At 32.5% G+C, this 25752-nt stretch overlaps 1 protein-coding gene across 3 annotated transcripts in view; it reads left to right on the top strand.

Moving 5' to 3' along the window:
• The window catches only part of LOC129963679 (sushi, von Willebrand factor type A, EGF and pentraxin domain-containing protein 1-like), a 641663-nt gene that overhangs the window by 586868 nt on the left and 29043 nt on the right, over positions 1–25752 (top strand). For all 3 annotated transcript variants that reach the window (XM_056078177.1, XM_056078179.1, XM_056078178.1), the window contains one exon: positions 20379–20705. In XM_056078177.1, the coding sequence (XP_055934152.1) occupies positions 20379–20705 (327 nt within the window). The remainder of the gene's footprint in view (positions 1–20378; positions 20706–25752) is intronic.

Genomic DNA, 25752 nt, shown 5'->3' on the forward strand with positions numbered 1-25752 from the left:
AAGTTGACCGCACTTTCCGTGAAAGGGATGTTTTGTCAAAAATAATTTCTCCCTCTTTCATCAAATTTTTGAATCGCTGTTACAGAATTCAGGAAATAGTTTGAAGTGTATATGTTATATTCATATTCTTTGGCCTTTTTAAAATAAAAGATATTTAAATATAAAATAATTTAATTGCAATCTAGAGAACAAAATAACTATGGATTTTGCAGCTGGAATTTAATTAAATTTTTGTTAACTCCATAAACTTATCTTCAGAATTAGATGGAATGAATCTCCAATAAGAGAGTTCTGCGGATAATCTCAAAACGGGCGAAAAAAAGAAGCAAATCGATATGAAAACGCTTTCATTTTTTTTATTTACATATAGGGAGGATGCAGATATAATTATAATTTAAATAATACAACAATTGTAGAATATATATTTAAGAATATCTTGAGATAAACAATCGAGGAAAATCTATTGACACTTTGACACTTACCATCTCGAATTTCCTCCCTAAAAACTGACCATCAATACGTAATACAAAGAGATATTTTGCTCTCATACGTAATTTCTGAAGTATTTGAGTAGAATATTCAAAGAACAGTATTTTCATAATGACAATGCACCCATTCAATATGAGTTTGTAGTTCGCGAATTTTGTTTTAATTGCAATATGGTATCATTTCTATCTCTGAGGACTTTTCCTTTTCCCAAAAAATAAAAATGCAATTGAAATATAGCCTTAATCACACCGTTGCATAGATTTAGCGTAGATTTCTGAAGATTAAAAATACGCTTCCAGAATTGTTTCAAACCTCATTCTCAGAGTGGTAGGAGCTTTGAAACCAATGTATTTATAGGAAAATTCAAAATGTCGAGAGATACGTTGCTCAGACTTAAAGAACTGGCGTTGATTTAGTTCTAGATCTTTTGATTAACTTGCACACTAATATGAATTTAAATTCTCTCTTTGCCTTTCTCTTTCTTTTTACTTTTTTCTACACCTATTATAGAGAAAGAAAGTAAAAATTCGAACGCCCGATTTTTACGAATCTCCACGTTTTAGACCTCTTTCAGTTTGAAAAACACATTTGTCTCTCTATGTATCTGGGACGATGATAACTCAAAAACGCCTTGATCTAGCCGAATGAAAATTAGTATATGGTCTTTACACCAAATTTGCAGATTTTTGAAAACCTTTGAGGAACATCTGTTCAGTAGAAGTCCTTCTGTCCGAATGTAAATCAACACAATGATTACAAAATGTAGTGAGCTAGATACATACAATTCGGTACAAAAATTTAATGTCTATAGTGTAGATATCTTTTAAATTTCGAACCAAATCCAAAGACTGTATAGACCGAAAGTATAGACCGACAGTTGACTGTCTTTACTTTCAGAAACATGTAAATGCGATAATTCAAAAACGCAATGTCTATAGTGTAGATATCTTTTAAATTTCGAACCAAATGCTAAGACAGTATAGACCGACAGTTGACTGTCTGTCGGTCTATACTTTCAGAAACATGTAAACGCGATAATTGAAAAACGCAATGTCTATAGTGTAGATATCTTTTAAATTTCGAACCAAATCCTAAGACAGTATAGACCGACAGTTGACTGTCTGTCGGTCTATACTTTCAGAAACATGTAAACGCGATAATTGAAAAACGCAATGTCTATAGTGTAGATATCTTTTAAATTTCGAACCAAATCCTAAGACAGTATAGACCGACAGTTGACTGTCTGTCGGTATATACTTTCAGAAACATGTAAACGCGATAATTGAAAAACGCAATGTCTATAGTGTAGATATCTTTTAAATTTCGAGCCAAATCCTAAGACAGTATAGACCGACAGTTGACTGTCTGTCGGTATATACTTTCAGAAACATGTAAACGCGATAATTGAAAAACGCAATGTCTATAGTGTAGATATCTTTTAAATTTCGAACCAAATCCTAAGACAGTATAGACCGACAGTTGACTGTCTGTCGGTATATACTTTCAGAAACATGTAAACGCGATAATTGAAAAACGCAATGTCTATAGTGTAGATATCTTTTAAATTTCGAGCCAAATCCTAAGACAGTATAGACCGACAGTTGACTGTCTGTCGGTATATACTTTCAGAAACATGTAAACGCGATAATTGAAAAACGCAATGTCTATAGTGTAGATATCTTTTAAATTTCGAACCAAATCCTAAGACAGTATAGACCGACAGTTGACTGTCTGTCGGTCTATACTTTCAGAAACATGTAAACGCGATAATTGAAAAACGCAATGTCTATAGTGTAGATATCTTTTAAATTTCGAACCAAATCCTAAGACAGTATAGACCGACAGTTGACTGTCTGTCGGTCTATACTTTCACAAACATGTAAACGCGATAATTCAAAAACGCAATGGCTTAAATGTATCAAATTCGGTATGGGATTTTGTGATTACAAGTGCAATTTTGTGACAAGTTTTGTTTCGATAGGTTGAAAAAAAAAGCTGTCTAAAACACAAATACAATTTTCGGATACTATTAACCACATATCAGGGCTTAATCGCCAAATAACTCGCCAAGGATGATACGATGTATTCAATAAAAATGTTAAATTGACGCTAAAAGTTAATATTTCGTAACTATTGTACGCCAATGCCATGTAAGGCGTTCTCTAGCATGATAAATTTATTAGAGAATATACGATAAAGTATCTTTTTGTCTGTTCTCGATATCCTTATTAACAGAAATTTTAAAATAATCTAAAAAAGGATGAATTTAATCATAATCTAAATAATAATAAAATCTAATCTAAAAATCTAAATAAGGATAATCTAAAAAAGGCTAATTTAAAATAAAGAATAATCTTAAAGAAGAATGAAAAATTTCAACAAAAAAATGTGCAGTAACTTTATTTAAGTTACAAAATTTCAAATTTTCTTGCTGTTTCAATATCATTTAAGTGGGGCCGCGGTGGCCTGGTGGTAAGGTCTCGGCTTCGGAACCGGAGGGTTTCAGGTTCGTGACCCGATTCCACCGAAGAACCGTCGTGTAAGGGGGTCTGTTGCACGTAAAATCCGTCATGACCAAACGTCCTTCCACTGGTGTGGTGTGGAGAGGAGGGTGCCAGCTCAGATGTCATCCTCGTCATCTGACCGCGGTTCAAAATGACGAGGTCCGTCCCAAAATAGCCATAGTGTTGCTTCAAAACGGAACGTTAATATAACCAAACCAAACCAAAATATCATTTAAGCAAGATGGTTAACAATATTAATAATTTTTTTTAAGTTTTGCCCTCAAATATGGGCTTTAAAATATTATCTTTATTCTTTTTAGAATTAAAACTATTTAATCATTTGAGAACACAGCTAAATGAAATACAATAAAATACGTAAAACTATTTTATATAAATGGTATCTAAAATGTTTTGTTTAAACTCGGTTATAAGCAAAATTAAATAACTTAGGTGCATGTAATATTTAAAAAATAAAGATCGAGGATTTCTGGGAACTATATTCTTTAATAACTATCTCGTCATCGTAGCAACATTTTTTTTAAATAAAATAATTTTCGTTTTTCTTTTTGCTATGCCTTGGAATTATAACCCAAAAACACTTAACATTCTATGACGCTTATCGCATTTCTTGCTGTAACTCCTGTTCGTTTAATAAAGCAGATTTAAAAATCTGAAGCTTTAATTTTGTTACTTAAGCACTTAAGTCATTCACTTCTTACGATCTTTTCTTCACTTCATGTCTCATTAAAACAATGATAAGCACTGAAAATTATCCATTTTCAAAAGTTCGATGATCTCCAGACAAGTAAATTACATTTCAACCCCCCCCCCCCCCCCATTACAGTAACTATTCAATTATCTATTTTCTTTCGAGCTACATGAAATTACCTCTCTGCTTTTTATTTTTTATTTTAAATTCTATGTTCGTTTTCTGAGCGGACAATTACTTCTTCCATTTGAAATCGACATGAACATACTACATTTTTCTTTAATAAAAAAAAAGAAAAAAAAAAGTTTTTCTGATGTACATCATCTTTCTGTCCTTAATTCAGAATAGTTTAAACTTATTTTCAAATGAGAGAGATTGGGTCTTTTTTTTTTCTGCCATTTTTAAACTAAAAAATCAATATTATGCTGAAATGAGTTTCATTTTCGCACAACATTATATTTGATAATTAAAAACAACAAAAGTATAAGTTTATAAAAATTTAAAAATCAGTCAATATTTTAAATTTTTAGCGAGTGATCCATATAACGAACAAAATAAAATTTTAAAAAGTGACTCATTTTTAAGAGCAATGTTTCGCAAAATAAGTAATGAGGAGACACGGTGATGTCACATGCTAACTTAGGTTATATCAGTGCATACTGAGCCCTTGTTTGAAGAGAATCCTCATTTTTACATGGAAGAAGTTTAGTCCAGATAGTATTGTCGAAAACGACTCCAAGAAAACTGAGCAAATATCTTTGAAGTTTTTATCAATAGGATTTTGTCACTGTTCAAGATGGCCAGGATAGAGGTAGCTAACAAAAATTTCGATGAGTTGATAGAAGAATTTAAACAGAACTGTTGAAAAACTTAGGGATCTGCATTCTATGTCACAGAAAAAGGCAGCGTCAGAATAGGAAGAAATAATAACGAAACAGAACAACCTTCTAGTGAAATAAAAGTGTTGCTGCAAGAGAGGGGATTATTGCATAATGTGTTGAAAAACATCATATTGATAAGGCAATAGATAGGCGCGCTTAAAATTTATTTAAATATAAATGCCTGGGAAACCAAGTTTCGCTCACCAGGGATTTTTTTAGTAAAATCGTAAATAAACCATATTCTATGGCTCGTTTAACCCTTTAAAGGACCATTTTTTTCTAGTCATATTATGCTAAAATATTTTTAGGCTTCAAATTAGAATAAGAAAAGGGATTCATTTAGCTTATTAAATAAATTTAATTTGATTCATTAATTAATTTGGTTAATTAATAATTAAGTAACAAATCAAGACACATTATTTTGTGTAAGATAAACAACGGAAACATCTAAGTTTCTGTCTTTCTAAAAAAATTTGTCAGAACTGATGCCAACCTACATAAATTCATGCAAAGATTTATAAATTTGGTAGGAAGCATACTTCCCACGGCCCTAGAAAGTGTTAAAGTTAAAAGCGAAATTTAATTGAATTGTAAATGTGGAAACTGAAAAAAACCTGAATTACCCACGCTTTTAAAATATACAACAGTTTAAATGTGCCTGCAATCAAATACTCTTTAGGATTAAGATCAGGCGAACTAAAATTTATATAATTCGTAAACACATGGCTGTTGTTACACTACTCACCTATGGCGACTAGTTAGTTCGTCTTGATTACTGATATTTTTAAAGTCATGAATACGAACTGCATTTTTATCTTCTCGTATACGAAGTAAAGAGTTAATCAAGAGTATCGTAATCGTCATAAAACTCGAGATTTTGACAAATCTCCTCGTTTTAGATCTTCCTGAGTTAAAAAAGTCTCTCTGTCTGTCTCTCTGTCACAAAGACAACTCAAAATTGCTTTGAGCTAGACGAGTGAAATTAGGTATACGGTCTTTACACTAAATTTATAGATTTTTATCAAATTTTCAGCAAAAAACAGTTCGGTAGAATCATTACTAGATTTGGCTCAAAATGTGTTGGATATCTATATTATAGGTGTTAAATCTGTGTGCCCAAATTTATCTCGCTAGCTGTCTTTGTTTTGTAGTTATCACGCTAATTTAAATTTGAATAGTCTTACTGACAGCTTTCCTCAAAACAGAATTTGCTCAAAATTTGATAGGAATCAAAACATTTAGTGTAATGACAGTATACCAAATTTCACCCGTCTAGCCCAAAGTTTTTTTTATTTATCTTTGTTCCAAACATATAAACGGACTTTTATCAAAAATGTGTTTTTCGAACTCAGGTAGATCGAAAACGTGGAGATTCGTGAAAAGTGTCAAAAGCTAAAATTTTTTGACACTTACAATACATTCTCTATACTACGTAAACGAGAGAGTACAAGATTTCAGTGCATTCATTATTACTTAGTTATGAGGAAACAGACTTTATAAAAATGCTCTTGGAGTAAAAACGCATAAAGAGCTAAATGAAAAACGAAAAAAAGGACGATCCAGATAAGAGAATTAAAAAAAAATGAAAAATAAATTTATGATTTTGAGTTTTAATGTCTAAAATATCCACTACTTTTTTTCATTATTTTTCATTAAGATAAAGAGTAGAAACATACTTACAGTCGAAGGATAAATGGATTGAGAAAGCTATTTTTTTCGTAAATTAACTTTTAAACCGATGCGCAAACTTCAAAAATTTATTTTGCAAAAAACATTAAAAACGCATCAAAAATCACTTTTTAAATAAAGAGAAACAGAATTTCGCAATATGAACGGTGATGGTATTAAGAATGAACTTCCAACAATCCTATTAAAGATTATCTCATTTGATTCATTTTTTTTTTTCGAATACGAAATATATAAAAAGAAAATATTGTTATCATCAAAGAAGTCGAATCTTGATTCAAAAGAATATCCATGTTTCAAATCTTTGCATCCGAAAAACACACTTTTGAAATAATATTTTTCAGTTTTTGAAAATAATTTCTTAAAAGCAATTTCAGCTAGAGGAAAGAGATTTGGTATTTGGTTTTAAAACAAAATTTTTAGATTTATATGAAAGTCTAAAGAATGTCAGTTCGCATAAAGTCATTCGTCTGTCTAGCTGTCCGTGTACTGTGAGGACAATAGCATAAAACCCAACAACTTTGGAAAGTGAAATCTGGTACACTGTTTTAGCATCAAAAATTTAGATCTTAACATCAAAGAAACATTTATTCATTGTTCTATCTTTAATTCACATTCTAAAAACTCAGACGCATTCTAAAAATGATAAAAACTTAGTTTAATCAATTTTCTATCTCTAATTCTTGATAATAAAAACTCAGAAGTAATCTCCTGCCGAATATTTCCGCTATTTCAGATTTATTCTTGCTTTTCGTTATTTCTGGTATATTTTTCAATTAAAGTCTCCAAGGTATTAATAATTTTGTGATATTTATTTCGGAAACACCTCTAATGCCTTGCGTGACATGGCTTAGCAATCCTAAAATCATCATTTCAAATTTAATCAATGTGTCTTTAATTCTTTCGATATTTAAAATTTCAAATAATATAGCAGATTGTAATGTAAAAATGAATCCGATCATAAGATTTCCGTTTTCGAAACAAAAATTGAATATCTCTTAAAAATGTAATTTTGGTTCATATTCACGTGATGGACATAAAACAAACTATGCTAACTGTCAAAATGATAATAAATTTGCTACTCATTCTGCGTTTCAGGCGTCATTGTCTATCATCAGTGATGGATATTTAGAAGGAGTGCACGGACTCAATGGAATAAAATCTCCGAAGCAAAGAAATTAATTTAAATCTCAAATGTGGAAAATGTCTAAAAGCAAAACTTTTTAACTTGAAAAGGAATATTTGATTAATCAAATCAGATGAGATATCTCATTCAGACATCCATTCATACCTCAATTCTTTCTTGATTTTTACCGAAATAGTATATAAATAATTAGATAAACCAGATGTACTCTCCTCAACTTTCTTTCATATTTTCTATTAACTCCGTATGAAGTTATAATTCCTTCTCCCATTGCATGAAATTCTGAAACTCGCGCAAGGCAATTGTAGACCTTGCATTTTGTGTTTCGTAGTGCAGTGTGTATACTTTGTGTTGTATTATCTCAAAGTAATACTGTATTGCGCTACCAGCGCATCTATGACTGTGCTTACTGAGCAGAGAATAGCTCTAAAAAGAACCGAAGACTCTAAAATACAGCGGAAAGTTCAAGAGGAAATAAGGCGTTTTCTTGCATTCATTACGTTTATTTTCAGAACACATAATTTTTAAACTGAATTCAAAACGCGTTCAAACAACAGTTATTAGGTTACAGTTAATAAAACTAATACTAAATAAAAGTTAGGTAGACATGATATCTCGGGCTCTTTTTGTCAAACAATAGAAATCAAAATTTGACACAAAACTAAAATTTTTATTATAAGATAAATATACAAATTTCATTTATCTAAATACCAGCGTTTTTGAGTTACTCCATTTATATGCTTGCGAAAATATAGACAAGTGGAAAGTCAACCCATTGATAGTTGACTTCAAAATTTGATAATAATCTACCTTTAGAAACAAAAAAAGTGAACCAAATGTCTTATCCCCACCCCTTCCCTTCCCTGCGATAATGTTCTAGACCCTGAGTAAGACCTCTACATGACAAAACATATGTTCGACTCAAATCCAGCATTTTTATTGAATCAGTTGTATTAATCTCTAATTTAGACGGGGGGGGGGTGTCCGATCAATTTAAACCAAAATTTTTCACTGAACTACAGTTGATAACATAAAGAAATTCATTCGTTCAAGTCTAAGTGTTTTGACTTATCACGGTTCATGCATGTAACAATACAAGCAATTACACGCATGTACACAAACAAGCAATCAGTTCAAAATTAAGTATCTACTTTTATTGATATTAAATTTGCACCAAATTCTATTTACTTTACTTGCTAAGTTCTGTAATTATTTTAATAACTACTCGGACAATCTCAGACAGATTTTCAGTGCTTGAATTTCGTTTAAAATTTGACAAAAATATATAAACTTCGTGTTAAGATCACATGTCAAAATTCAGCTCTAAATGTTTTTTTTATTTATCGTTTTCATGAACAGACAGACCAATATTATTCTAAAAATGTGTTTTTGAAATTCAGGAAGGTCTAAAAAATGGGGATGCGTAAAAATTTAATGTTCGAATTTTTTAACGATTGCAAACTTTCTCTTTGTATACGTCGTATATGAATAATATAAAAAGGTTTCATTATTAATGAAATATTCATGTTCAGATATAACATTAGTCGTTTTTAATAATATATGAAGGTATCTTAATGTCAACTAGAAGTTAGATTTTACGAGGGCTTATCAGATTTTTTCACTAGAAATAAAAAAAGATTAAAGACTTTATTTCGTTATTTTAATATTTCTGGTCTATGCTTCCATTATTTTGCGTTCTCATTTGCGTCAGCTAGTTATAAGACGGCGAGTAGGCAACTCATCCGCCGAAAGAGACTGATTTATATTTGCCACAATTTCATAAGATAGATTCAAGCATTTTATTCTCGGCTATAAATTGTCGTTTCGGTGTCTCTGAATTTTTCTTTTTCACTGCGTATAGTTATTAATCTCGGAATCATCTAGCAGGGCTAGACAATCCCCATGAATCCGAAAAAGTCTAAAAACAGTTGAGGGTACCGAAAGACTTCGTCTTTGTTAAAACTCAAACAAACCAAAATATGAGCAAGGGAGGCCATGTCTGCTGAACACCATCTTGGACCAGGAGATCACGAGCTATAAACCTATTGAAGGCCAGGTGGCCAAGACTGTGTATAGTATTAAAATTATGGAAATTCACACAAAGAAACATGACAAAATAAAAAAAAAAGGTCAACATACCGAAATTTGGAAAACTATAGAAAAGAAATGACAAATAAAATGAAAAAAAAAACACAACCTTGCATTAGAAAGAATAAAGAGTAAAAAATGTCGGAGTTAATCTATGATAAGTGATCCATTTCATGCAATCCAAAAAAAAAAAAAAAAAAAAAAAAACCCACCAAATTCTACAAACGCATGCTCAGTAAGAAAAAAAAATACAATACAGCAGCATGTTGTTGTCTGTCCCTTTGGGAAAATTACTTACCATTGACCGAACAGCATTTTTCAGCCTTTCTACGCATGCCCTGCCTACTGGCCGTTTTATAACTGGCCGAATGTAAACCAGGGATTACTGTAAATAAGAAATTAGATTTTGCGATATCTTGCCATATTTATCACTTTAAAAGAATATGAAAGACTTTATTTTTACATTTCCTGTCTGTCCATCATTGTTTTGAGTTATCATTATATTACTTATGTAAGGACTAACAGCAATTTCCCTTGGTAAATGATATAAACCCTTAATGGGCCGCGGTGGCCTGGTGGTAAGGTCTCGGCTTCGGAACCGGAGGGTTTCAGGTTCGAGACCCGATTCCACCGAAGAACCGTCTTGTAAGGGGGTATGTTGCACGTTAAATCAGTCCTGACCAAACGTCCTCCTGCTGGTGTGGCGTGGTGTGGTGTGGAGAGGGGGTGCCAGCTCAGGTGTCGTCCTCGTCACCCGACCGCGGTTCAAAATTACGAGGTCCGTCCTAGAATAGCCCTAGTGTTGCTTCAAACGGGACGTTAATATAACTAAACTAAACTAAATTAAAATAAACCCTTAATATTTCAAAATATTTAATCACTAAGTCGAAGACTGTTCATTTAAAACTAAGTTTTATCATTCCGATCCTTATTAACATGCTCATTTGTCTTTGAACTTAATATACTTTACATCAGCTCTTCACAAACTCTTATTAAAACAGGAACAATGTCAAATGTGGCATGAACAGAAACCATCAACCCGTGCAGTAAAATTTGCCCATGACAGCTTGTTAAATCTCCATTTCATTTCCAAACTTAATTTTGTAGAATCGAATTTGCATAAGCAAGACTAAAATTATTCACCCCCAGCCACGCTACGTGAGAGGCAGATAAATTTCTGATTAACGTTCCATGGTCATTCATTCGTGGTTTTCCCTCAGATTTCAAAAGTGGTGGAATCGCCATGTAAAAATGTTATCCTTTTCTGCTCATTTAAAATTGATTCTTACTGAGAAAATTCCACCCGATTATTCGCTGAAGCTTTCGATAATGCGTATTCTTACAATGGCAGAAGTTTTGGAATTTTCTGTTGCGGAAAAAGTGTGGGGCTAGCATCGAGGGCCAGAAATTTTGAAGCGTGCCATCTTGCGTGTGAGGCGAGATCTCGAATATCCAATTACTCCGCAGAATTGAAAGCCAGTTGGAGTATTAAAATTATTTAAGGAAAATCTCTCGACTTATGCTCATTGTGCCAAATTTTCCGGCCGGTTGGATTCAGTTGCTGGTATCCCATCAACCAATGCGGTTGTTGCCATGGTGACCGGTTTTCGCCTTACATTTCCAGATGTAACAAAGCAATATATATACATTTATTCCCGTTGCCGAAACGCATTCCGAAACTTCGAAAAACGAGATCATTTGTCTAAAGTTAAAAGAGGTCTTAAAAGCTTTTCTGGAATATGAAGTCATTAACCTGATGGTTTTGGAATTTTTTTGAAGAAAAGTTGGGTATTAGATATATATCGTGGGCGGACTTTTTTTTTTCTTTAAATAAAGGTCGTCTATCGAAATCGTTTCTTTATCAAACAAAACGGAAATCGTTAAACTTCGTTTACGTTCGAAGCAATTTTGATAATGATCTTAGAGAAGGTAGCATTTCCTCATTTTCGCGCTGGGCCGAAACGCGATATAATCATTTCGATCAAAAATTTCTTCAAAGACGTTAACGAGAAGAGAAAATGAAAACTTTAAGTTTCTAATTTACTGTCTCGAATAGGAAATACTGTAAGATAATGGGATAAAAAAATAATGAAAATATTACAATAAACTAACATATTTACTTCATTTATTTATTTATTTTTTTGTCTCTCTCAGTAAAGTAATCTGAAGAAGAAAATAAAAAAAAAATTGCTTTATTTTCTTAAAAATATTTAATTCATCCTAACTTCTAAAATCATTTTCACAAGAAAATACCACAATAATGGAGTCCATTTGTATTAAAAGAAATATGCAAGAAAAGTATAGTATAAATTTTATTTTGAAATTCTTTGTGATTAAAAGGCTTTTGTTCCTGACCTGTTTGTATTACTGTATTATATTATTGTATTGTATTGTTAATGTATTACTGACTTCTTTTAGATTTTAAAGATTATGCATTTTTAACATGTTGAGGGCAGTATCATCCATATTTGGATGATAGCAAAAAGGATCATTCCGTGTAAAATTTGATACGAGTAAAACACTAATATGTTTGGTTTATATCTCCTAGATTTATTCCGTTGTTCACCGTATGATTCACCTGAGATTCACACCTAATATCTAATTAGATATTCTCTTCTCTATTACTATTAAGAAATAGTGAATAATTAAGCATCTTATTAGAAAATGGTCCAAATCACAGACCTTATTCATAGCAACGAACTATTAAAGATATTCTAAAATTCACTTCAGACGTTCAGTACAATCTTTACTCTTCTTTACATTCATTAATTAAATTACACAAAAATTTTATTCGAATAGTTTTATCAGATCTCAGAAAGACGGCTAATGGCTTGATTGTATGAGATTGGTGCAACAAACTGTTTGAAGATTCGAAAATCATTTATTGACCGCCACTTCATACCACCCTACTGGAGTGGCAACACTCTGCGACATTTAATTTTTTTATGTATTTATTATGGTCATTCCACATCCAGTCCCATCGGTGATTGCTTTACAAGAGAGTACCTCAAGCCCCTCCCCTTCTCTTTAACGAATTGAATACCATGAGGTCACCGGTGATAGGCACTGAGTTTGTTCGTAGAGCCACTGGGATCGCCGATGTGCGGGGAGACTAAATTGCTAGAAACATATAATTTGAGTACATTTCCAATGTTTTTAAATTTTTCAATATTATCATCGTTACTGAAATAGTGTTCAGAAATTAATTCTACAGAGAATATAGAAACATAACAAACGACTGCATTTTAGCTACATCATATAATTATTTAATATATAGTATAAAGTATAGTAATATAAATTCAGGATGACCAAAAAGTCCGTAAAAACTTTAAAAATTTATAAAACCCAGAAAATTAAGAAGAATGAAAAATCTTTTACAGATTTAGCATCGATAATTCACGGGATTTTTTTGAAAATAAGAAGGGAAAAAAATCCAAAAAAATAGCTGATAGGTGACGTTTTGTACATAAGTGAAAGAAAAGACAGTCAAATAATAAAAATAATGTTACAAATCATTTATTATAGCAATGTCTGTTCCACATTTAGACGACATTTCTACATTTAGATTCTGACGCAAATGTTTCCATTTCGACTGCAATGCGCGCTGAACGTGCCTGCCTTATACTTGGTCCTCCGGATTTTACACGAACCGCCAGCGATCCAGTTTCCTCAAATCGCTGAGCAAGCTTTTTGAGGCCTGTCACTGTTAACCACTTAACTGTTTTATTTTCTTTACTATCTAATAAGATGACGCCTTCTATTTTGGGAATATTTTCTTATTTTGATTCAAATGGAAATCCATTGAATACTTGACTTATCTATGTATTAGAAATAATTTTAATATTGAATTATAATTGTTATGAATGGTTTATTTTTTGCTTACAACTATTAAAATTCGATAAATCGATGCACGTATGGCATTCGGGCAAAACAGTTAAGCGGTTAAAGGTCCTTTCCCAATTTTCACATTTTTCTGAAGTTGGAAGTTATTCAGTGCAACAGCCGCTGATTCCTGGTTCAGGTAAAACGGCTTCACCAACAAAGCTTTATCTTTCCCACATAGCATCCTAGTTTACTTACATAGCATGCAACGGAGAACTGATTTTGGATCAAAAGAGTACGTATTTATAATCGCCTGTCTCATTTGCATATATCCAACTAAGTCTTTCGTACCATCGCTATCTATTCAATTTTTTTTTCCTATCTTAAAAAAATCACATGACCCATTAATGCTAAACCTGCAAACGTTTTTTTTTATTATTATTTTGGTTATTTGTTCGGATTTTAAGAATTTTTAGAGTTTTTATGAACTTTTTGACCACCCTCTATCTAATTACTCTTATCATTCACAACCTTCAATACTTTTCTCAGGAAGTATGTGAGAATGCTTCTAGGAGACCAGTACAGTTGATTTGCATTGATGATTGACATTGTTGGAGTGTCACCACTCCATTGGCTTGGTGTGGAGTGATCTTGAATGTCCTGCTTAATTGTTTTATATAATACCTACGCTTGTAGCAGTTGCATTACTCTTATCTTCTCTTTTGTATATTAGATGGCGATACCTGATTAGGCCATCCCATATGTCATTCCATAGTGCATTGCGATTGTAATTAGAATGAGATGTGACGCTGAACTGTTAAGCTGCGCGCGTGAATGTCTTGTCTTTGTGTTTGTTCAGTGTGTGAATGTGATTATTAAAAGAAATGTTCCTAAAAACATTCCTCATGTTGCTTCCTGCACGGATCATAATAATCTACATACCACCACGCCCTTTTATAGACAGGTAGATTACTAGTAACTTAAAACTCAGTTCATAATTTTGAAAGGGTGTGTGATAGAATAATCCCCAATAGAATTATGAATAAAGAATTGAATACAAATTTTAAAAGTACAAGGTTTGTGGTTGGAAATATAATTTCAGAATCTTATTGGAAATTAGCAAACAATAGCTATATTACAAGTTATCGACACAAGGTCATGACGACTGGATATTAGAAAAACGTGTGTTAATCTATTTTAACTCCTTTAGCGCGTTACTTCGTATAATAGTTTAGAAATCAAAAGTCTAACTTTAATTGTAGATTAATAATAGTTTAAAATAGTTACATACCTCCAAAAGAAAAAAATTTGTTTTATACATAGCTTTTCATTATACTATTCGCTTTTTAATTTATTATATGCATGTACATGTATGCATAAAAAATAGTTTAAGAATAGTTTAGTAATCTTGCCGTCAGAAAAGAAAAGAAATATTCCAAGCTTTCTCGCTCTAATATGTATTTGAGTAGATCACTCATCCGCGCACAAGTCGAACTTCAAAAGAATACTTTGTTGGAGATTTAAACAAAGATCTATGGCCGTAAAATTCTTTGTTCTGGAACATTCAACCTATCCATGACAAACTTCCCAAAACCTAAAATGTTCCGTCAACTTTCCAGTTCAAACAAGAAGTTTCTATTCTGGAATAAAAATGGAATATTTTATCAGACTTAGTGATATTTCTATGCGAGCAGAATTTTAAAATTCAATCTTCTCTAAACTGCTTTTAGGATTTTCATGATTTGCATACGGATCCCTCGAGGAGTGGGTAGCTTCGACAACAATTCTGGAGAAACCGAAAGTTAACTTTTAACTTATTTAACTTCAAAAGCGATTTTAACTCCTTCCTCAACTGCTTGGTCTTGAATGAAGAAACGAAAATGTAAATTAATTTTATTGGCAAATATTAATTTAATTTTATCAGAATAATTTACTGGAGAAATGCTTGTGATATGATAATGAAAAAAATAAATTCTTTCAAATGGTATATTTTTCAGAAATCGATTTTCTTCTTCATTTTGATAAGTTTGCATCGAAAAATAAAAAAAAGATCCATTTATTCTTTTCCCTCTTAGATATTCTCTTAAATGTCAGTGCCTATTGATTTTTTTTAAATCTGAAAATTAAATTAGTGGGTGTGATCTCTCCGAAACTTTCACACATACCATCTAATAAAGGTGTTATCCCCCCACCCCTACAAAAAATTGTGGAACTTCGTTAAGGCAGAGAATACTTGGTACCTAACTGGTGTACAATAGTTAAAAATTATTAAACTTTGCAATGAATTTAGCATTTTTACTGAATCTGTCATGTCATCCTTGAAGAATTACTTGGCAAATAATTCTTTGCGAGCGTTTAAAAGTGTCCAAAAATCGAATTGGTGGTAAGGTCTCGGCTTCGGAACCGGAAGGTTTCAGGTTCGTGATAAGATTCCACCGAAGAACCGTCGTGTAAGGAGGTTTGTTGCACGTTAAATCAGTCATAACCAAACGTCCTCCAGCTGGTGTGGTATGGTGGGGAGAAGGGGGGTGCCAACTCAGGTGTCGTCCTCGTCATCTGACCGTGGTTCAAAATTACAAGGGCCGTCCCAAAATAGCCCTAGTGTTGCTTCAAACGGGACGTTAATATAACCAAACCTAACCAAAAATCGAATTTGTGTTTTAGAAGCGTTTTTCTCAACCGAATATAATGGAACGGAAATGAAGTATTGGTTTTCCACGTTTAAATAAAGGAATCCGAGAAGAAAAATTATTTATTTAAATAAATTCTATAAAATAACGTTTATCGATTTAACGTTACCAAAATTAATAACCGAATGCTAAGATAAGTTATTAGATGTGCCGTTATTTAAACAAACAGGAGTAGTTTTCCCAAAACATTCTCGTACTTACTCTAGTAAAAAGATTTACCCAGGGAACGCGTTGCTTACCATTGGCATACATTAGTTAAAAAATATTAAATTTTAAAGTGAATTTAGATTTTTAATAAATATATCTTATCATCCTGGACTCGTGTTTTTCAATCCACTGAAAACTAAATTTTACACAATTGTAGTCATGAAATCGCATAGCATATTTGATAGCTTTAAGTTCTTACACTTTCGAATGATCGCAAATTCCTCTTATTATTATAAACTCTTCTTTCCACAGAAAGATGAGACAAAAAAAAATCGTTAATTTCTTTATAGAATTTTTTATGAAGTAACGGTATTATAACCCTTTATAACCTAAAAAAGCCAAAATGCAACATTCGTTTTTCATTTCTCTCTCTGTGGTAGATCTGACACGACAACAGAATAGAAAATCAGAAAATTTTCCGACCATTATGTTGTCAAAACGCTAAAAAAGTGAGGTAGTTTTTTTTCCCTTGTTGAAATCTATTGCTCTGACTTTCTATCAAAAGAAAAAAAACTCGGGTATTTTTTTGAAAACTGAAACATTCGGAAGAATCATTTTCCAATTTGTTTCACAAGCTGTCACTCCGTATCTAAAGAAATGAAACATTCGTTTCTCTTTGAAATCTGATTTCTTTATGTTTTTACCTCATGTGGTGGCCAAGGAATGTAGAGGGATTAGATACGTGTGGGGCAGGTCCGAGTGTTATAGTGTTTCTTGGTAGACATTAGGATTTAACATGATTTTTTTCATTGAGGACATTTCTCTTTCATCTTCTTGCTTAAGTTTCTCTGTTCATTAATGCAAGCTTTTTCTTTAACCTTTCTCAGAATATTAAAAAAGAAAATGGAATGACATAGCAAATAAACTAAACAAATATTTTCTGAATCATAATTTATAAGTATAATAAGACTAATAATATAATACAAAAACTATATATATCTGATAAAAATTATACAATGAAGCATATACAGTGGAGTTAAAAATTGGGGTGTATTTTGGAAATTAAAGTAAAACAAAAGAGAGGTTTCAGTGGCGTAGCTATTGTAACTGGTGCCCGGAGCGTGACATTATTTGGGACTTTTCCATTTCGCCAGCCTAGGAATTGAAGTTTTGAAGAATGATACAACCAACGCCAAATGCTTTAGGCCTGCAAAAAAAAGAATTAAAATTAACATTTATTAAATTTATTTTATGTATATTTCATGTGTTGTTGGGTATGTGTTGTTATGCATATTTCATGTGAAATGGGAAAGTACCCATTCTTTTTTCATGTGAGAACATGATGTTATTTTTGTTTGAAGTTTTTAAAGCCACTAAATGCAAGGGCAAAAAATTGTCTGATTATCATTTATGAGGAATCAATTTAAGGTTATTAGAAAGTGGTAAAGAATCGTCAACACCTTGGCCCGAATGTCCGCCATGTATCCGATTTTCCTGTCTGGCCAGTAGGGCAAGGTCGTAAGAAGATATCGCCCGAGGAAGCACAGACAAGAAAATGGGAATGAATACGAAACAGCTAGAGAAAGTGTCAAAAGTATTTATTGATAACTTTCGACAAAAGTTTGAAAAAAAATTTGGAGCTCGAGCGATTTTGAGATGGGAAAAAAACATCGTTTTTCTAAAAGTCGGTGATTGCTCAATACAACAATCACGTAATCATTCCAAACCAGTTTAAACCGAATTTTCTCAAAAAAAAAAAAAAAAAAAAAAAAAAAAAAAAAAAAAAACTTTGTTTTCTAAATATCGACATATGCGTAATCTGATAGTCACATGATTGTTTAAACAGGCTGGAACTGTTTCTCCATGAAAAAAAATTCTGGCCTAGAGAAAAAAATTTTTTTAACTCTAATGATTTTGAGACCATAGGGTTTTGAGGGTTTTTTCAAAAACCATAGCTTTTCTAAATGTTGATAATTGCGAAATATGAGTCATGTGAGAACACGCACGATGATTTTCTGTCGGATTGACACCACGTGACTTAAATGATGTTCTCACGTGATAACTTGAAATTTGCAATAGAAGTTTTCAATTTTTCTAGCTTTTTTTCACTTGTATTTTATATCCCGCCCCCCAGCCTCCTGATACTTCTATTTTAAAAAGTGACATAAAACCACCAATGATTTGTCCTCATGGCGTTTCCGAGACTATCGACGATAGCATTGAACATTCTTATCATTTCTTATCATAAAATAAGTACACAATGTTTGTCAACGAAACACAAGCTGTCAGGCAAATGAAAATTTTCCTTGATGTTGTAAGTCTTGACGAATTGGGCCGTGATTCGTGACTGAGAAATTCTCAATGAATTTAGACACAAAATTTTGCCTTTATGAATATTTATTTATAGCTAATCATATTTAAATAAAAAAAATAGTAGAAATAATTTAAATCTTGAACAGTAGATTATTTACAAAATAGTATATAGTTAAAGGAATATCTCCAAAGAAGACTGCAGGTTTGAAAATTTCGAAAATATCTCCGCCACAGAACCGGATGACGATTTTCAAAGCTTTGACAACATTCCATTTATCTACGAATGTCGATGATTATTTTCCAAAGTTCAATAACCTCTGATTGCTCTTCTTTCTCAGGTGAGATTTTCACAAATCTCAAAGAGAGAAATGCAGTCTTCAAAGATTATTGGTTAATCTTACTTTTCTGACGACAATTCAAACTTAAGAACCGTTGCAATTCATACTCGGAAGAATTTATTTCAAAACCTTTGGTGGATTTTTCCTTCTCTGAAGAGAATCAATGGCACATAATCATCAAATCAACTCCTTTGGTGCAGAAATGAAGACTGAGTGTTTTAAAACACATGAACTTCTTCTAGTGCAATTTTTTTAAAAAAACACTTTTCATTCGTTCGACCAAACCGACGTCCACTCACATTTTTTATCCAAAATTCATCAAATTCAGCCTTGCTGCCAAAACTTGGAACAGAAATCAAAGTTTTTCCAACGACGTGAACAAGTCTCTAGATCGGGACAGCGAACGGTGAGAAAGTGTCGCCTAATTATATTTCTTTTGAGGAAAAATGAAAACAGGCCCTTCCGTCTAAAATTGGGAAGCCATTAATTCTTGTACAAGAGTTGCAGTATGATTATTATTTTATTTTTACTTTCCCATAAGCATAGATTATGGAAAAGTAGTAGTAGTATGGAAAAATTATAGTAATCGTCCAAAATTTCGCACTCGAGATTTTCACGAGTGTCCATGTTTTAGACCTTCCACATTTAGAGCTTGAAAAACACATTTTTGGAAAATGTCCATCTGTCTGTGACAAAGATAGCTCAAAAACGCTTTGAGCTAGATGGATGAAACTATGTATATAGTCTTTATACTAACTTCTTATATTTCTATCAAATTTTGTACAAAGTTCGTTCAGAGGAAGTCTGTCTGTCCGAATAATGCTAGCATAATAATTATAAAATGAATAGGGTAAATAAATAAAATTCGGTTCACGGATTTAACATCTTTATTGTGGAACCTGTCAAAGTTTGAACCAAATTCAACAAAGTGTTGTTCGTCTGTCGGCTTGTATTTTCAGAAACATGTGAAGGCAATAATTCAAAAGCGCAATGACTTAAATATATCAAATTAAGTATGGAAATTTGTGACTGTAAGTGCCGTTTAGAGTCAAATCTTTATTTCAATCGATTGAGAGAAAAACGCGTCTAAAATGCAAATTCGATTTTCGGATACTATTAACCACATGTCAGGGATTAGTTGTCAAAAAATTATCCGAGGATGACACCATCGATTCACTAAAAATGTTAAATTTACACCAAAATTTAATATTTCGTAACTACTTTATGCCAATTGCTTGTAAAGCGTTCTCTGGCATGACAAGTTTATTAGATAGTTTGCAAGAAAGTTTTGGGAAGACCATTCCAGCTGGTTTTATATTTCTTATATCTTACTATCGAAGCAATGGTTTCATCACAATATCCATCTCTAGTAGCAGGATATAAGTAATATTCACTTCACTACCTTAGAATAACTGAGCTAACTATTATTAACTATTAACTACTATTATTAACTAACAATTTATCAATGAAATCTCCAGGATTACACTTTTTTCGTTTCTTTTATGCCTTTAAAAGTCTCTAGTATTCTTTGCTTAGCCTATACAAATCGTATTATTTCCTTTTCCAGATGACATCCAAGAAACGGATATCCGGTACCGACAACCTGTTAGAGGTGCCGATGGCACACCAGTGGATGGCACTGACGGCTTTCGACCCTGCGGGCCTCCCGAAAGACAACAAAATACCCTGCTCTACCCCACCACCAGTAAGTCTCGCAAAAATACAGGCATGTTGGCTGACGAAGGGGAGGAGATCGTGACTGAGAGTCAACCCCGATGGTACGCCCACAATACTGAGGTCCGATTCAACTGCATACGTGGTATCTACGGAGAGAAGACCACCTGGAAAATTGTTTGTGAAGATGGCAATTGGGTAGGCGGAGCGTATAAATGTGGTAAGTGGCAACTGCTTGCAATCTTTTTTCGAAGTTCTCACAGAAATGAACTACAAATCTCAGATTTTTCATACTGAAATATGTATTAAATATGCCATTAAATAATAAATTTTTCATTCGACGGCGTAGCAGGAGGAAGTTGTTAGATGGAACTAATATTTTCTCCCCTATTGGTCTCTATATGAAATAAATTTTTTGTCTTCATTTTTTGTCTCATATTTTGCCTTTAGTTATATGCTTGAGACTGAAACCATGACATATATAATCCTGATTCTAAACCCCATGTCTAAAATATTATTGCATTACCTTAAGGAATAAAGTAAAAGCTTTTGGAACAACGACATTTAATTAATTTATTTAGTTATTAGTTCTCATAAAGATAGGTTTACACTGGGCCAATTATAAGAAGGCCAGTAACACATGAGCAGAAAGGCAGATTTATGGTTGCCACAATTTCATAAGACAGATTTAGGCCTTCCGTGCTTGGCTATAAATTTCCGTTTTGGCATCTTGAATTTCTCTTTTTCATTGCGTATCGTATTAAAATGCTGGATATTTACACAAAAAAGTATGGTAAAATAAAAAGAAGATAAAAAAAAACGGTCAACATACCAAAGTTTGAAAAACTATAGAAAAAAAATGGTAAATGAAATGGATAAAAAAAAAACATAGCCTCGCATCAGAAAGAACAAAGAGCAAAAAAATGTCGGAATTGATTAATAAATTATCAATTTTTTCACGCCAAAGAAAACGCCAAATTTTACAAGCGCATGCGCAGTAAGGAAAAAATATACAATACAGTGGCATGTTATTGTCCCATCGAGACAAGTACTTGCCATGGACCGAATAGCACTTTTTAGCCTTTCTACGCATGCGCTGCCTACTGGCCGTCTTATAACTAGCCAAGAGTACACCCACCTTAAAAATAAATGAAATCGGAAATAAGCATATAGAAATAATAACAGATGTGATTTAATGGACGGCATGAAGAAATTATATTTGAATGGAATTGGTTAAATAACCAGATAACTTAACCATTTTGAAATGAATATAAGAGTTCTTTTATTTCTTTCCCTCAGACATTTCACGAAAGTGCTCTGGGGAGGTTTTTAAATCTTTAAATTGTTTGCCCTAGGATTAATTTTAAAGTAGCATTTCTCAGAGTCTAACCCTTATTTAACATATTTGGTCACTGGGGCAGCAAAAGTTGAGTTTTCTATCACTAGAAGCATATAAACAAGAACACTAATTAACTGTGAATTTTGCATCGCTTGCGTTCCACTTAAAATGGTTAACTAGTTGAATGTTGATTTTACAAATCCTGCATTTCGAAGGTGTGTTTCCCTTCAAATTCTTTTGTAAAGACACTTTATTACATAAGTAATTTTTTGTCTTGGATTTAAAATTAGTTAATTGGTTAAAAGAAAAGCAGATTTTATTTTGCTTGAATGCTCTATGTGAAACTAAGTATTCTGATCGTAGTTAGCATTTATCTCATACAAATGAAATACAAGGAATGAATATTTTCTTTATGAATAAGTTCTCTCCCACCGAGGATGGGCACCTCAGAAATGAGGATGAGAAGCTTCTGGTATTTTGGTAGGTTCTCGCCACCCTGGTGGGTACAGAAATGATGGAGATCGGATACCTCCTATCAATGGCGGGACATACTTCCCACGGAAAAGGTTGTACCGTAACCGGTGTGGATCCTTAGGACTCAGCCATAGTTCCCGCCAGTGTCGCTGTTGCAGCAGACCAATCATTCAGATTTTTCCGTAAGCCGGTTATGGTTATTGGTAAATTCTTTTCCAGATGCATTGCTAGATTAATCCAGAGCTTTTTCGAATAGATAATTATATTGCAGTTTTAACAGCAAATAACATGGGAACTTTCAATCTATAGAAATAGAACCTTTATCCATCAGATTTCAACTCGAATCCAAATCTTTAGATTAATAGCAAATATACTACGAGGGCCGCGGTGGCCTGGTGGTAAGGTCTCGGCTCGTGAGCCGTAGGGTTTCGGGTTCGAGACCCGATTCCACCGAAGGACTGTCGTGTAAGGGGGTCTGTTGCACGTTAAATCAGTCAGTGTCAAACTTCCACCCGCTGGTTTGGTGTGGTGTGGAGAGAGAGGTCGTCCTCGTCATCTGACCGTGGTTCAAAATTACAATGTCCGTCCCAGAATAGTCCTAGTGTTTCTTTACAATGAGACGTTAATATAACTAAACCAAACCAAATATACTACTAAGGAGATCAGAGAACTGGGAAATCTGATTACTAATGAATGTGGAATGATGAGATCAAGTGCACGAACTGAAGCTTTGTTTAATCATTAAATTTTAAAAGTGTAAGTATGACAACTTGTTAACAAATTAGAATATGTTCAAGATTCGAAAAAGTAAAGCTTATTTTAAAATAGCTTTGTGATGTTTTTTGAAATGGTGAAACCGGATTTTAAAAATATACATATGTTCTATGTCCGCGTGCACAAAATGGACATAAATTCATATTAGATTTTAGTGCAATACATTGCACCGAAATAATAAAAACTTTCAAAATAACTGAATCGTTGACTCAGTTTATCTAACATAAAGCATAATGCAGCTCTTATTCGATTAAGGATAGACTACACTCGACTCATGCATAGGTATTTGTTGTTGTTTGAACCCCCACCATCAATGTACAGTACGCTACTGCCCAATGTCAGTTCAGCAGATTCTATTGCCCACAGTTTATTTCACAACACATCCGTTTATTTCAGTAATCCTCTCTCATTTTAAAAGACATTCTTCATAAAGTTCATCAGTTATTTTACTTTCTTAACCATGATTGGTTTTTACTACTTGATTTAATTAAAAATAATTCTATTTTAAAGTTTTCTTACCGCTTTTTGTTCTATACCATAAAAGTTGACATGACAACTGACAAGATTTTATAAAAAAGTTTATAAAACAAAATTTAAATTCATATTATACATTTGGCATAGTAAAATCAATAATGGTGTTTGAACCCATTGAATTCCACAAAATCAATGTGTCAAAGTAACAGCATCCAAAATAAAACAGCCAGACGAATTACATTCTCCCTCCAAAGGTCAATATTCAGCCATCTCCATATTTACTAAATGCAATCACTAGCAGCTGGAAGATTGCGCCAAGAGTCTTCTGAATCATTGCCCATTGTCGCCAAAGATCAGAGATTTGATGTAAATATATGTAAATACTATACTTATTTTAACAGATTTTCGGTCTTTCAACCTCGTTGGCTCCAAGCAATATCATTATTGTCAAAGATATTATGCCTATATTCAAATTCTACAAAAGCAAACAAATTTCTTAAAATCTGAAATGTTTACAAAGAACCTAATTTTTTTGGTAACTTCCAACAACTATATCATAAATTGAATTTGGTTTATATTTGTTAAAAAGAAACCAAGCATATAATTTCTAGTTAAATCGGCGAAATTTGTTGATATAACATTTATGTATTCAAGACACAAATCCTTCTTATAATAAGAATACCATCGTTAAATTCTGAAGTTGAGACAAAACAAATCTTAAGCTCCCCAAGTTATCGTGGAGAAAAAAAATCATTTTATTTAATAAAGATTTCTATGAAAGTATCTCCCAGGAATATTTTCGTCTAGACAACGTAAAATGAAGGAATTTGAGATTTTTCTGTGGGAAAATGCCTATTTGATACATTTCATCATTTCTTAAATGAATTCTTTCGTGCAACTGATGAGTTTTTTTAAACCTATATAACCAGAGAAAAACCGCTGCTTTTCTTAAAAGTTTCAAGCTTTTGTGATGTTCTATAAAAGCGATACTTTATGATGATACTTATAACTTATTTTAAATTAAAAATTTATATAATGCTGAAACTTCGTACAAAAGTTTACTTTTTAAATTATTCTAATCTTATCATGTGCTTTCCATTTAGAAAATTTGAAAAAAAAAAAAGACTTTTACCACCTTGGCGAAGATATACAGTAGTTTACAGCTGGAAGCAAATTTTGTACCTGGAAGAAAATATTTTTCACCCTATATTGAATCTAGGTCAGGGTTTTCCAAACTAGGTGTCGTTAATCAATTTTAATGTGTCGCGACAAGATCTTGAATGCATAAATAACTTCCCTACTATTTTCGATAATTCGAAGTTCGCTGGAAATTTTCATCAACCCAATACTATAAAAACAATTGCTCAATACGCAAGTAAGCGACTCGTGCCGAAAGGCAAGAAATGAAGAAACAAAATGAGTGTTTTTCAACTTATAACAGACATAAAAACAACAGGCCTTTTCCATGTTGTGTCTGTGCTTCAAACCTCATATATCTAAGTCGTTGCGTTTTAGAGTTATCGCGCTTATATGTATATAAATATTCAAACCGACAGATGATTAACCCGTTGATGGATTTGATTCAAATTTTGTTATTAATCCAGACTTTAAAATGATAAATACGACTAAAAAAATTTATTGGCCTAGCTCTTAACGTTCTGAGGGTTATGTTCACAAGCACTTGGGGAGACAAAAAGGTAAACTTCCTGAGTATGTATTTCGTTCGAAATTTGAAAGAAATCTATAAATTTAGAGTTAATTGCATACAAATTTTCATTTTTCTCAATCAAATCATTTTTGTGTTATCGTGTTCATAAATATAACACCGCTTCATGCTCCTGCATAGGTTATTATTATAGGTTATAGTTATTTAACCTTTTCTAAGGCCGTGGGAAGTATGCTTCCCACCATATTTATCAATCTTTGTATGAAATTATGTAGGTTGGCATAAGTTCTGACAAATTTTTTTAGAAAGACAGAAACTTAGATGCTTCAGTTCTTTATCTTACACAAAATGATGTGTCTTGGTTTGTCACTTAATTATTAATTAACCAAATTAATTAATTAATTAATTAATCAAATTAAATTTATCTAATAAGCTAAATGAATCCCTTTTCTTGTTCTAATTTCAAGCCTCAAAATATTTTAACATAATATGACTAGAAAAAAAATGGCCTTTTAAAGGGTTAAACAGTATAGGGGGCAT

The sequence above is a fragment of the Argiope bruennichi genome, chromosome 3 (assembly GCF_947563725.1).
Source record: "Argiope bruennichi chromosome 3, qqArgBrue1.1, whole genome shotgun sequence".
Taxonomy (NCBI): Eukaryota; Metazoa; Arthropoda; class Arachnida; order Araneae; family Araneidae; genus Argiope; species Argiope bruennichi.